A 13,415-nucleotide genomic window follows, 5' to 3' on the forward strand; every position below is an offset into this window, starting at 1 on the left:
AAATGGTGTTAGAAAGCAAATTCAAGTGATTTTTTTATTCGTCATAAAGCAGCAGAGACAACTTGCAACATCAACAACGCACTTGGCCCAGCAACTGCTAATGAACATACAGTGCAGTGCTGGCTCAATAAGTTCTGCAAAGGAGACGAGAGCCTCAATCAATAAAGACCCAGCGAAGACAAAAATAAACTAAAAAAAAAAACCTTAAAATTAAAAAAAAGAAGTAATTGTATAATCCATTCCTAAATATCTATGGCTCTTATAAAAACAGCATTTTTAACCCGAGAAGAAAGGTATCTGTTCAGGAGGTTATTATTTTCAAGAAAGTGAGCTAAGTAATAGTTTGCCTTCCCGGAGGATTTAAGGTACACCTTCCTTAGAGAAGTAACAAAGCAATCAGTATTGTGATAAAGCCTAAATAAAAAACCAAAGCACCAACAATGTAAAGAAACGCTTTTTTTTTTAAATCAAAACAAAGCAATCAGTATTGTGATAAATCCTAAATAAAAAACCAAAGCACCAACAATGTAAAGAAACGCTTTTTCTTTTTAAATCAAAACCACATCCTTAAATTTTACAATCAGGCTTTCTGGCATAAACAATAGTCAATGCATAGGGGAAATCTGGCCATTTTCTGTTTTATTGATTTATTTCAAAAATGAAATCCAGAACCTTTATTAAAAAGCCAGGTTTTTGTGGGCCCATATACTGAAGAGAAACAAAAAATAGCTACCTCCCAAAAAGAAAGACAGAAAGAAAAAAAAAAACATGGAAGTAAGTTAAAAGTCTGCCTGGCCATCATGGATTAGGTGAACCCTAAACTTAGTAAGATACCACTTGTCCATTAAAACCTCAAACTGCACCAAAAGTTGCCACTTTTGTGAATATGCTTTTATTTCATAGTAATAACATCATGGAGGGAGTGTCAACCAGTAGGAATTCCCTATCTAGGTCAAACTGCAAAAAGATTTTGGCATGTGTATTAGGGGGACAAGGTCAGCTTTTGTTGTTTCGTTTTGTTTTTGGTTGCTCCATGCAGCTTGTGGGATCTTAGATCCCTAACCAGGGGCTGAACCTGGATCACAGCAGTGAAAAAAAGTGTTGAGTCCTAACCACTGGACCGCCAGGGAATTCTCCCAAATTAAGTATTTTTTATACTGTGTACAAGTTTATCAGGTAACTTAACACGTAAACTCTACATATACTGAATCACTAATTGAACATCTGAAGTCTCACTTAAAATTCCATTTGGCCACTTAGTCTCTAGAAGGGTTTAAATGGCAGGCAGGCAGGCAAAGACAGGCTCAGGGTAGGTGGGAGAAAAATCACTTGAAGACCTATTTTTAACATCTTCCTCCCCTTATTCACTTCAAAATATGGAAGAGAGTCAAATTAGGAATTGGGCATGATTTAAGTCACTGTTATAACAAAGGTCAAAGCCTTGACATGGTGAATTAATTTCTAATTGAAGGAATATATTTCAAGTACCACCACACAGACCCACAAGGATCTAACCTGAGACAAACTACTGGATCTTACAAATCAATCTCACACAGATAAGTCTGCTATAACATCCCTAAGAGCCACTTAAACACTGACAGGGACAAGGACTTGAATGCTCAAGCTCTTAGGAAGGTCAATCTCCCTTACCTTTAACTCAACTTCTCAGGCTTTGTCGTGCTTGATTACACCAGAGACTACACCCTTTTCCTCCTTCCATTTGGTAAGGAACCCGCCTGCCAGTGCAGGAGACATGATATAATCCCTGGGCCGAGAAGATCCCCCGAAGGAGGAAATGGCAAACGACTCCAGTATTCTTGCCAGGAGCATTCCCGTTGACAGAGGAGCCTGACATCCACTTGGTTGCAAAGAGCTGGACACCACTGAAGAGACTTAGCACGCAAAACCCCACTTACAGTAACCCTTCCCCCTGCTTCCTACTTGGTCAGGCTAAAAACATCTATGTTTCTTCCAAAGTTTAAAACTAACCCTGCTCCAAGAGCTATGCTAATACGTTCTGTCTCTAGGGTTATTAGTCTGTTCCTAAATTAATCTCTTACTTACAAACTTAGATGGGTAGGAAAGTGAGGGAGTATATAATTGTTCTAAGGCCGGCTTCCAAAATATCAAAGGAGGCAGGTTATATACCTCTACCTCTCACATTCTATACTCAGCACCTTCTTCTTCCATTCAACAGAATCCATACTGAATAAAGAATGACCTTCTTCCTAAGTCTCTCAGGCAGCGGGTGGTCTGAAAACCAAGATTTCTCACTTCACATCCATTTGGAAGAATAACAAGTATGGCAAAGATGTAGAGAAACTAGAACCCTTGTACACTACAAGTGAGATGTAAAATGGTGCAGTTGCTGTGGAAAGGTATGGCAATTCATCAAAAAATTAAACACCAACTTACCATATGGTCAAGCAACTCCACTTCTGGGTATGTACCCCAAAGAAGGGAAAGCAGTGACTCAAACAGCTATCTGTACACCCATGTTCATAGCAGCATTATTCACAATAGCTAAAAGGTAGAAGCAACCCAAGTGTCTACTGACATATGAATGGATAAATAAAATCTGGTATATACATACAATGGAATATTACTCAGGCTTAAAAAGAAAGGAGGTTTTGACACATGCTACCACATGGATGAACTTTAAGACATTATGCTCAGTGAAATAAGCCAGTCACAAAAGGACAAATATTGTACAATTCTTCAAGGTTTCTAGAGTAGTCAGAGTCATAGAGACGGAAAGTAGAATGGTGTCTTCCAGGAGCCAGGGAGACAGAAGACTGGGGAATCAGTTTAATGAGTATAAAGTTTTAGTTGGGAAAGATAAAAAGGTTCTAGAGATGAATGGTGATAGTGGTTATACTGCAATGTAAATATACTTACTACTACTGTACACCTGAATATTGTTAAAATGGTAAATTTTTTGTTACGTATTTTTACCACAGATTTTTTAAAGTTTTTTTAATTAAAAAAATAAATAAACAAAAAACAAGATTTGGGAATGTCAGGTTCAAATTAGGGAACAAGTCCCTACATTTGATCTCTCTTTTCCAAACTCGCACCTGCCTTTTTCCTCCCTGTGTGTGTGTGTTAGTCACTTAGTCATGTCCAACTCTTTGCGACCCCACGGACTATAGCCCGCCAGGCCCTGCTGTCCATGGAATTCCCCAGGCAAGAATACTGGAGGGAGTAGCTATTCCCTTCTCCAGGGGATCTTCCCAACCCAAGCACTGAACCCGGGGCTTCTGCACTGCAGGCAGATTCGTTACCATCTGAGCCACCAGGGAAGCCCTTTCCTTCCCTACAGTGCCAAAATCTCAAGTTCAGAAAAACACTGCCAGGGAAAGATGATTTCTCTCTCAATTTCCACTTAATTGTAAGTTGACCCTTGAACAATGAGGTTGTGAACTGCCTGGATCCACTCACACATGACACATATTTTTCAAAGGTAAATACTACAATACTACATGGTCTGGTGCTGGCTGAATCCGTGAACGTGCAGGAACTGCAGATACAGAGGGCTAACTATAATAATATGTGAATTAACCCCTGCTCTGTTCAAGGGTCAGCTGTAACATGGGAAGACTTTTCAAAAATTCCTCATCATGGAAAATTGTTTCTGATTTGTATCATTTAAATAAAATAATATTAAGAAACACATCTAAAACCAAGAAATATACTCTAAATCATGTCTAAAAACTATACCTGTATTTCTTCTTCTGCAGCTGCCATATCATAGTTTCAGACAGCTCAGTGGCGTAAATTTCTTCAAAATGAGGGCTCATGATTTTTGTGACTTCTCCATCTCCAGCACCTAAATCAAGAAGTCTATGGGTTTTCCAGTCTGGATTAATTTTAAGCAGTCTCTGAAACTGATCTGGTGAAAACACAAACATTGAGCCTCTTCCTAGCAACCTGGAAAAGAGAAAAAGGACAAAAATGGATGACTCTGTATGAAATAAGCACTCCCACCCAACATCCACACAAAACAGTGACATGGCACCAACAGCCTTCTGAATTTACAAAATGCTTATTTTATAAGGTTATATGATTAAACTAGACATCTTCTATATGAGTCATGGTTAAAAAGCAAAGTTAACAAAGTAAGACAACACCTCCAAATATTATCCTCTGTCTCTGAGGCTGCAAACAGTACACCCAAAAGAGTGGGGACAGGGAGAGGAATAAAAGGTGTGAAGGCAAGAAGAAAAATATAAGAAAATAAAAGATGAATGTGAAAAACTGAAGTCAAAATAGGAAGGAGTAATAGAAAACATGTATATCGGTTTAAAAAATGTCAGACCAACAGAATCAGACCACAACACTAGCCAGTAACACTGAGCAGAAAAAGCAAATGGGGGGGGGAGCCATTTACAATATGAAACTGAACGATGAATATAAAAATAGGTCTAGATAATAGATTTTTAAGAGACACTAGAGAAAAGAGGAAGAGTGGTCCTTGTGGTATCAGCTAATTTGCATTTAAAAGTAGATTCATACTTGTGTCAGTTTGTATGTTATACTACTGGCTAGGTCCTGTTATTTCTAAAAATCCTAAAAAAACCTCTGAAACTTAGTAATGTCTTTGAAAGTAGAGGAGTTAAAATGGAGATCAAAGAGTGCTCTAAGAAAAGCAGCTACAGATCACACCAAGTCTCAAGGAAGCATCGTCTCGGGAAATAAAATGTGTCCCTACTTAGAACTTGTTCTCTAGCTCTGAAATCCCAGTCTGTCTAGGGCAGGGATTCCAAACTTCCTGTAGGCAGCAGCATTTCTTTAAATGAAGCAGGTGTTACTCAGACAACGTAAAATGTAACAGGAGAGCGGAGAGCGCCAGCACTGCCGCCAGCCCACTTCTACCCTTTCTCTGCAGCCTGAAGCAGCTCCTAAGGTGCTTCCTCTTCAGACAAGGAAAAGTCTGAAAACCACTGGTCTAGGAAATGGCAGGGCAATCTGTCCTGTTCTGCTGCTTTCTGGAAACAATCATAAGGTACAATAAGCTTGTTATGCAGTGACTGGAAGGATGTGTGCAACTGGGTGCTCCTGGTAAGACTGGTTTCAGAAAAAAATTAAAATTATGGAGCGAGTTCCTCCTCTCCTTTCCCTTAGGAGAGGGCAACCAAATCTAACAATGTGTTTGCAGTACATCTTCTGCCCCACAGAAATGCTAAAAAAAATGAGAGAAGGAAACCCTCAGAGATTTTCACCAATACAACCACCTCCCAGAGAAAACTTCATCTCCTAAACTTTGTCTTTAACTCTCAATTACTCCTATCTTCTAATGGGAAAACAGTATGAAAAAGAAATCTGAGAAAAGGAACTGCACTTTCTGAAATAGCTATGTAAAACTTCAGAGAGGAACCACAATCAGAACAGGAAGAGGTAAGAGAGGTACAAGCTTGGGAGCTTGGGGGATGTATGTTTCAAATGTTGGTGCCCACCTGCCATATAACCAAAAGTCAACTGCAAAATAGTTACATGGCTTAAGCTTTTCCAGTTATAAAATAACATGCTTTCCTAGCCAGCTCTTTTGGAATCTAAGGACCCTTGATATGATAATCATAAAATTCTAGAGCTAGAGGTCACCTGAGGTCAAAGCTCATGTCGAAAGGGCACCAGAGAAAGAAGCACTGTCCTATATCCAAAGATCATGAGCAACAGAGGCTACACAAAAAGATTTAAACAAAATCTCACAACAAAAAAAATCTAAATTCATGGTGCCCAAATGACCTTTGCCCTCTAGGGAGCACCAGGAGTAAGTGGGAAGAGCTTTGGGTGGTCACAAAGATTTGAGGGTGCTACTGTCGTTTAGTGGGCAAGGTCAGAAAAGTCAGACTTCCTGAAATGTGTGCGGCAGTTCCAGACACTGAAGAATTATCTCATTTAAAATACCAAGACAATGGATGAAACTGGAGCCCGTTATACAGAGTGAAGTAAGCCAGAAAGAAAAACAACAATACAGTATACTAATGCATATATATGGAATTTGAAAGATGGTAACGATAACCCTATATGCGAGACAGAATAAGAGACACAGATGCATAGAACAATTTTATGGACTCTGAGGGAGAAGGTGAGGGTGGGACGTTCTGGGAGAATAGCATTGAAACATGTATATTATCATATGTGAAACAGAACACCATTCCATGTTCGATGCATGAGACAAGGGCTCAGGGCCGGGGCAATGGGATGACCCAGAGGGATGGGATGGGGAGGGAGGTGGGTGGGGGGTCCAGGAAGGGGAGCACATGTAAACCCATGGCTGATTCATGTCAATGTATGGCAAAAACTATTACAATATTGTAAAGTAATTAGCCCCCAACTAAAATAAATAAATTTATATAAAAAAAAAAAAAAACCAAGACAATGACTTTGCTCAATACAAGGTTTCCAGCAACCACATACCATGGAAAGGTACGGCTCCTTAAGTCCCAAAGTTAGAGAGAGAGAGAGAGAGAGAGAGAGAGAGAGTGTGTGTGTGTGTGTGTGTGTGTGTTTTAACCTCTGGCTTAAGTTCTCTCTACATATGGAATCTACAGAGGAAGTATGCCTCCCTCCCAACTCTCACCCCCATCCGTGTGTGTGTGTGTGTGTGTGTGTCTGTGTCTGTGTCTGTGTGTCTGTGTGATAACCATTCTAGGTTCTCTGGCTTAAGTTCTCTCTACATATGGAATTTACAGAGGAAGTATGCCTCCCTCCCAACTCTCACCCCCATCCCACCCCCGTCCACATGCTCAGTTATGTCTGACTCTTGTGACCCCTTGGATTGTAGCCTACCAGGCTCCTTTGTCCATGGAATTTCCCAGGCAGGAATACTGGAGTGGGTTGCCATTTCCTACCTCAGGGGATCTTCCTGACCCAGGCATCAAATACCATGTCTCCTGTGTCTCCTGTATTGCAGGTGGATTCTTTACCACTGAGCCATCAGGGGAAGCCCACAGAGGAGGTATACCTCCTTACAAATATCTTCTTTATAAAAGAACACAGCTATCAAGTCTCTCCTTTCGTGGTTTTCCCCTTTCCCACATAAAGGAAGTCCAATATGTATATTACTTTTTTTAATTCAAGAAGGTTACCATAGTATTTATTCCTGTAAGAGACAGCCACTCATGGTAATAAGCTACCACTGCTATGGAGAAAAGTACCAATGGGCTCAAAATTAAGCTTTCAGCTGAGAATAGGGTACAGGGCAGGAGATGTTTTTGTTTTATTGCGGGAGGGGGCATTGAGGGTGGATGGAAGGGGTGAGGATGGGGGTTATTTAAAAAGAAAAGCAGAAGAGCTAGAGATGAGGGAAGCCAAAGGGGACTTAGTATTGCCCCTCTGACCAAAATGTGAAATCCCAGAGCAGAGAATTTTAAGCAGGGGCCAATAGGGGAGAGGTAGGAGGAAGGGTCAGAGTTTGAAACCTCCCCAAATTATACGCAAAATGTTGAATATGAGGACTATTTGAACAGTGAATTTCTACCTCGTATCACTTTCAAAGAGGTACAGAACCCCAAAAAGGCTAAAAATCACCGCTGTGGTGACTAGCCTGCTCCCCTCCCCCAACAAAAAAGGTATAGAACAGAAATTCAATGCAGTGAATTTCAGAAACAAAACGGCAGGCCAAGCTGTATAAACTCAACCACCAACACAAAAATAGCAACTGTCTGCTGAAGCCAATTTAAGGCAACTTCATATAAGCAATGAAGAAAGGTAAGTAAGAAATCTTGAGAAATGACTCGTGGTGCCTGAAACCATATTTAAGGACCAGATGACGGACTGGGATCCAGACAAGACATTCAATAGAAGCTGGCTCCCAACCTGAAGAGAAGAAAAAGGGGACCCAGCCAAGAGCTGTAAGTGGTCCAACAGGCTTTTCAAGCACTGAGCCTGACACTTCTCTCTTTGGAGTTCTGGATTCTCAGGCTTTGGGGCTTGAAAAGTTGGCTGAGAAAGGATAAAAATATTCTTACAGTGTTTTCCATAGATTTAGGTGAGAGAACCACTCGAGGGAGAGAATTTCGTAAGTTTACAAAATCCTGGTGAGTCTAGACATTACATAAGAACAGAGGGAGACCCTTCACTCAAACAAGCCACCATAGAACACCTGCTTCTGGGAAGTGTGCTTATGGCAAAGATCTTACTCTTCGGCCTATGTTCAGAGCTTGGTTCCAAGTATCCTGTTCCTCTCTGACAGATCAGCAGCAGGACAGGCATTACCCGGGAATGGGTTAAAAACTGGAACCGCAGAAAGTGTGGTCCCACCCCAGACCTACTGACTCAGACTCTGTACTTTAACCAGATGCGCAGATTATTTCTGTGCACATCAAAGTTAGGAAGCACTGTAACTCCCATCACAGAAATACAGAACAATGAGGCTGTTTATCAAGTTATAGGGAATTTTAAAAGCAACCTGCCGAGACTGAGACACAGGGCCAAGGATTTTGACTACAAGTGTTGTAGCTGTGGAGATGGTCAACATCTCAACGAGGTAACTTTTCTTTTTCCTAGACCTAAGAATAAAGAAAAAAGTACCCAAGATTCACTTACCCATTGATAGATGTTCTAGACATAAACAGGCTAAAAACAGATGACACGAAAGAGTGATATAACTGGATAAATAGCCAGCCCGATTTCTCAATGCTGTTGTTTAAGAAGATCTGTGTTCCTTGATCAAGGTAACTCTGAACAAAGACAGCCTGGAGTGACTCGCATAGTTTCTCTCTGTTGCACACATACCACTAAAAAGAAAGAAGAATAAGAAAAATGAAAACATAGAACTGAAGCATCATCTAAAAAATCCAAAAACGAAAAACAGAAGACTAAATTGAATCTAAGATTTCCAAATACCATAAATCTCATGGTACTTTGAGGATAATCATCTCTTATATGACCGATAAGATATAAAATACTTCCTCCTACCTAGTTTCTGGTTTAACTCTCATTACCTTCAGGGCAGGTAAGAGAGTGGAGGAAGGGTGAAGAGGCTTGGGAGTCATGCAGCTTGGTAGGTGACAGAGCCAGGCAAGTGAACTGACTCCTGGCCCAAAACTAGCACTATGCCCCGCTGGACCCCGAGATAAGGAAAGCTCTGTTGGCCTCTCCTTCACTGAGATTCAATGCAAGAAGGCAGTAACTACCAACATTAACCTTGTTTTCTATCTAAAAACACTCAATGCAGTGATTTAACTCGAAGCCACCAAACAAATCAATAAGTAGCAGGATTTAATATTCCAGTGACCAGGGACTTCCCTGTGGTCCAGTGGCTAAGACTCCATGTTCCCAATGCAGGGGGTCCTGGTTCGATCCCTGGTCAGGCAACTAGATCCCACAGGCTGCATCTGAGAGTTCTCATGATGCTATGAAGGTTCAAGATGCCGAGTGCTGCAACTATGACCTGGTGCAGCCAAATAAATAATTTTTTAAAAAATTCCAGTGACCAGATTTAGCTACCCTTTTTGCTGTGGGCTATAAAGAGACCTGTAGAAATACTGGTGTGCTTTACCAGATCATTTAACACTCTAACAGACAGGAGCCAAATGTGCTTGAGAAAGATTAAGATCTTACTTAAGGTCATATGCAAACAGTAAGACAAAGTAATAACATGCTAAGAAGCAGATTGCCAGGAACAGGCTCTACCCAGAACATACTTTTTAGAGCAAAATCCAAGGACCTCAATTGTGGCTGAAGTGTGATCTTGTGTAATAAATGTTTCCCATTTTCACTTAGAGTTAGTACACCAAGGGGGGAAGCAGCCTGTGGGGTGCAGCAGCTTCAGAGTGAGCCCACCATCAAGTCCCGGCTCAGCCATTCCTGTGTGTGAGCTCATACAATCAATCACTTCAATCTCTGAGACTCTGTAAATTCATAACTGGTTTCTGTCTATCCTGGTAGGTTACTCTGAGGATTAAACAAGTTAATGCAGGCTTATCCTCAATACAGGGCCAGACACATGAGACTCCTATAATAACAGCAATGAGATGAGGGTCCTCTAAACGGACCTGATAAATTAATGGCCTGTCCATTAAGTATATGATGAAACTGCAGAGTAGATCAGTTACTATTAATCTGTTATCAACTAAGAAACAATTTCCCCCAATGAAGAGACAAAAGTAACCTGCTTACCCTGACAAGTACGACCAATCAGCAGCAGTAGGTGTCCCCATAACTGCTTACATAACCGATGGACCAATTTTTACAGTCATCCTAAGCTTGCTAAATATTGAAAGAAATCTTGGGTAACATTGCCAACACTAACACTGTTAAAACCAAACAAGCACATTAAAGTTTCAAAGATTAACTAATATTTTTTACAAGCTCTGTGCCCTGACTTGATAAACCAAATCTTTCAAACTGCTGATGGTTTTGTGTTAATTTACCATTAAACACTTTTACCAAAACTGCTTGAACTTGATACTCTTTATTTTTCCCACTATATGACAAGCTATGAAGCTTCTTACATTCACTGCCTACACTTTTTCTCTTGGTCTGAAAATGTTCGTGCTTAACCATTAACTAATTCTTACACTCATTGTGCCTGAAGGTATGCCCCACTGCAGGTCATAAACCATTTTTTATTACACTCCTGACCTCCTGGTTCACATTCTAAACTCTGTAATACTGAAGCTATTCTAACTTTTATTTTCTCTTAATTCTCTGAAATGACTAATCAAGATGAAAGCCATCACCTGGGTAATAGGCAATCAGGTACATTCTATTACTGTGGACAAGAAGTCATTCACGTGGGACAGAGGAACTAAGAATTCCTTGGCACCCACCTGTAAACGGACAACCAGAACAATAACGGACTCCGACTTCCAGAACTAAGCAAGAACTGGCACCATTAACTGCAAATAATGCTTACAAATGCTCCCCCCAAAAGCCTCAAGTTTTTAACAGCATTTCTCTCAATTCATCAATATTAACACATGTGGTTGAATCTTTACTGCCAGACAAATCTTTCAGAAAAGAAAATGCTTACTGATCAGAATATGCTACAGAATAAAAAGGAGTAATGCTCTTCTCTTTAAAGATGAAGGTTGAAATACATGTTCCTCCTGATAATTTGTATGAAACAAATGTCAATTCCACAGCAGTGTTATTCATAATTACCAAAAAATGGAACAATCCCAATGTCCATCAACTGATGACTGGATAAACAAGATGTAATTGATCCATACAACAGAATATCAATCAAACATAGAAAGGAATGAGGCACTGATTCCTGAGATTTGTACTCTGAATATTATGCTAAGTGAAATGAGCCAGTCACAAAAGGCCACAGATTACATGGTTTCATTTACACAAATTGTCCAGAATGCGCAGATTCAGAGACAGAAAGTAGATCGTGGTTGGCAAGGGTTTGGGGAGAGGAGACAATGGGCAGTGTCTATACGGGATTTCTTTAGCAAGTGATGAAAATGTTCTAAAATTAAGAGAGTGGTGATGGCTGTACAACTTTGTGAAGTCTACTACTAACCACTGTACACTTCAAAAGATGAATTTTAGTCATGAATTATATCTTGACAAAACTTTTTAAAAAAAAAATACACAAACATCAAAATGTAGGTGGCATTTTGATCTTTCAGAAATTAAAAATGGTTTGAAAATTTAAGGAACTGAGCATATTTCTCTGAAACAAATTTTTTAAATGCAAATCTTATCATGTCACAACCCTGCTTCACAGAAGTTATCTTAAAATAATATTCAAAATACTTAATATGGCTTACAAGGCCCTACAAGATCTGTCCATTCCGTATCCACAGCCTCACCTCATGACACTCCCTATCAACCCATAACACCCAGCCACTCACTATGTCACAACACTGCACCCTTCTTCCTTTTTCTGGAAGGCTCATTTCCCAAAGCTGTTTCACCTGGTATTTGCTGTCTCCTACATTTCCCACTACCCCCAACTGACCTAAGCCTAAATATTTCCCTTGAACTTCCATTAGGATGGATCCCCTGTTCTAATACTCTCTCACGTCTCATGTCTCCTCAGTAACATAACCACTGACCTGAATCAGTTCAGCTCAGTTCAGCTCAGTTCAGTCACTCAGTCGTGTCTGACTCTTTGCAACCCCATGGACTGCAGCACATCACAACTCCCTGTCCATCACCAACTTTCCGAGTTTACTCAAACTCATGTCCATTGAGTCGGTGATGCCATCCAACCATCTCATCCTCTGTCGTCCCCTTCTCCTCCCACCTTCAACCTTTCCCAGCATCAGGGTCTTTACAAATGAGTCAGTTATTCACAGGTGGCCAAAGTATTGGAGTTTCAGCTTCAACATCCGTCTTTCCAATGAATATTCAGGACTGATCTCCTTTAGGATGGACTGGTTGGATCTTCTTGCAGTCCAAGGGACTCTCAAGAGTCTTCTCCAACACCACAGTTCAAAAGCATCAATTCTTCAGTGCTCAGCTTTCATTATAGTCCAACTCTCACATCCATACATGACCACTGGAAAAACCACAGCCTTGACTAGATGGACCCTTGTTGGCAAAGTAATGTCTCTGCTTTTAAATATGCTGTCTAGGTTGGTCATAACTTTTCTTCCAAGGAGTAAGCATCTTTTAATTTCATGGCTGCAATCACCATCTGTAGTGATTTTGGAGCCCCCAAAAATAAAGTCTGTCACTGTTTCCACATCTATTTCCCATGAAGTAATGGGACCAGATGCCATGATCTTAGTTTTTTGATTGTTGAGTTTTAAGCCAACTTTTTCACTCTCCTCTTTCACTTTCATCAAGAGGCTCTTTAGTTCTTCTTAGCTTTCTACCATAAGGGTGGTGTCATCTGCATATCTGAGGTTATTGATATTTCGCCCGGCAATCTTGATTCCAGCTTGTGCTTCCTCCAGCCCAGTGTTTCTCATGATGAATTCTGCATAGAAGTTAAATAAGCAGGGTGACAATATACAACCTTGACGTACTCCTTTTCCTATTTGGAACCAGTCTGTTGTTCCATGTCCAGTTCTAACTGTTGCTTCCTGAACTGCATACAGGTTTCTCAAAAGGCAGGTCAGGTGGTCTGGTATTCCCACCTCTTGAAGAATTTTCCAGTTTGTTGTGATCCACACAGTCAAAGGCTTTGGCGTAGTCAATAAAGCAAAAGTAGATGTTTTTCTGAAACTCGCTTGCTTTTTCGATGACCCAATGGATGTTGGCAATTTGATCTCTGGTTCCTCTGTCTTTTCTAAATCTAGCTTGAACATCTGGAAGTTCACAGTTCACATACTGTTGAAGCCTCGCTTGGAGAATTTTGAGCATTACTTTACTAGCATGCGAGATGAGTGCAATCATGCATTAGTTTGAGCATTCTTTGACATTCCCTTTGTTTGGGATTGTAATGAAAACTGACCTTTTCCAGTCCTGTGGCCACTGCTGAGTTTTCCAAATTAGCTGGCATATTG

The 13,415-nt window shown here is 40.4% G+C and overlaps 1 protein-coding gene across 2 annotated transcripts in view; it reads right to left on the reverse strand.

Annotated features, from left to right (window-relative positions):
* Positions 1 to 13,415, reverse strand: part of METTL9 (methyltransferase 9, His-X-His N1(pi)-histidine) — a 46,351-nt gene that overhangs the window by 25,337 nt on the left and 7,599 nt on the right. For both annotated transcript variants that reach the window (XM_081554548.1, XM_081554547.1), the window contains exons 2-3: positions 8,551 to 8,741; positions 3,721 to 3,930 (exon numbers count right to left, since the gene is read on the reverse strand). In XM_081554548.1, coding sequence (XP_081410674.1) covers positions 3,721 to 3,930; positions 8,551 to 8,741 — 401 coding nt within the window. The remainder of the gene's footprint in view (positions 1 to 3,720; positions 3,931 to 8,550; positions 8,742 to 13,415) is intronic.

This window comes from Giraffa tippelskirchi, chromosome 13 (genome assembly GCF_054371585.1).
Source record: "Giraffa tippelskirchi isolate mGirTip1 chromosome 13, T2T-mGirTip1v1.2.pri, whole genome shotgun sequence".
NCBI lineage: Eukaryota > Metazoa > Chordata > Mammalia > Artiodactyla > Giraffidae > Giraffa > Giraffa tippelskirchi.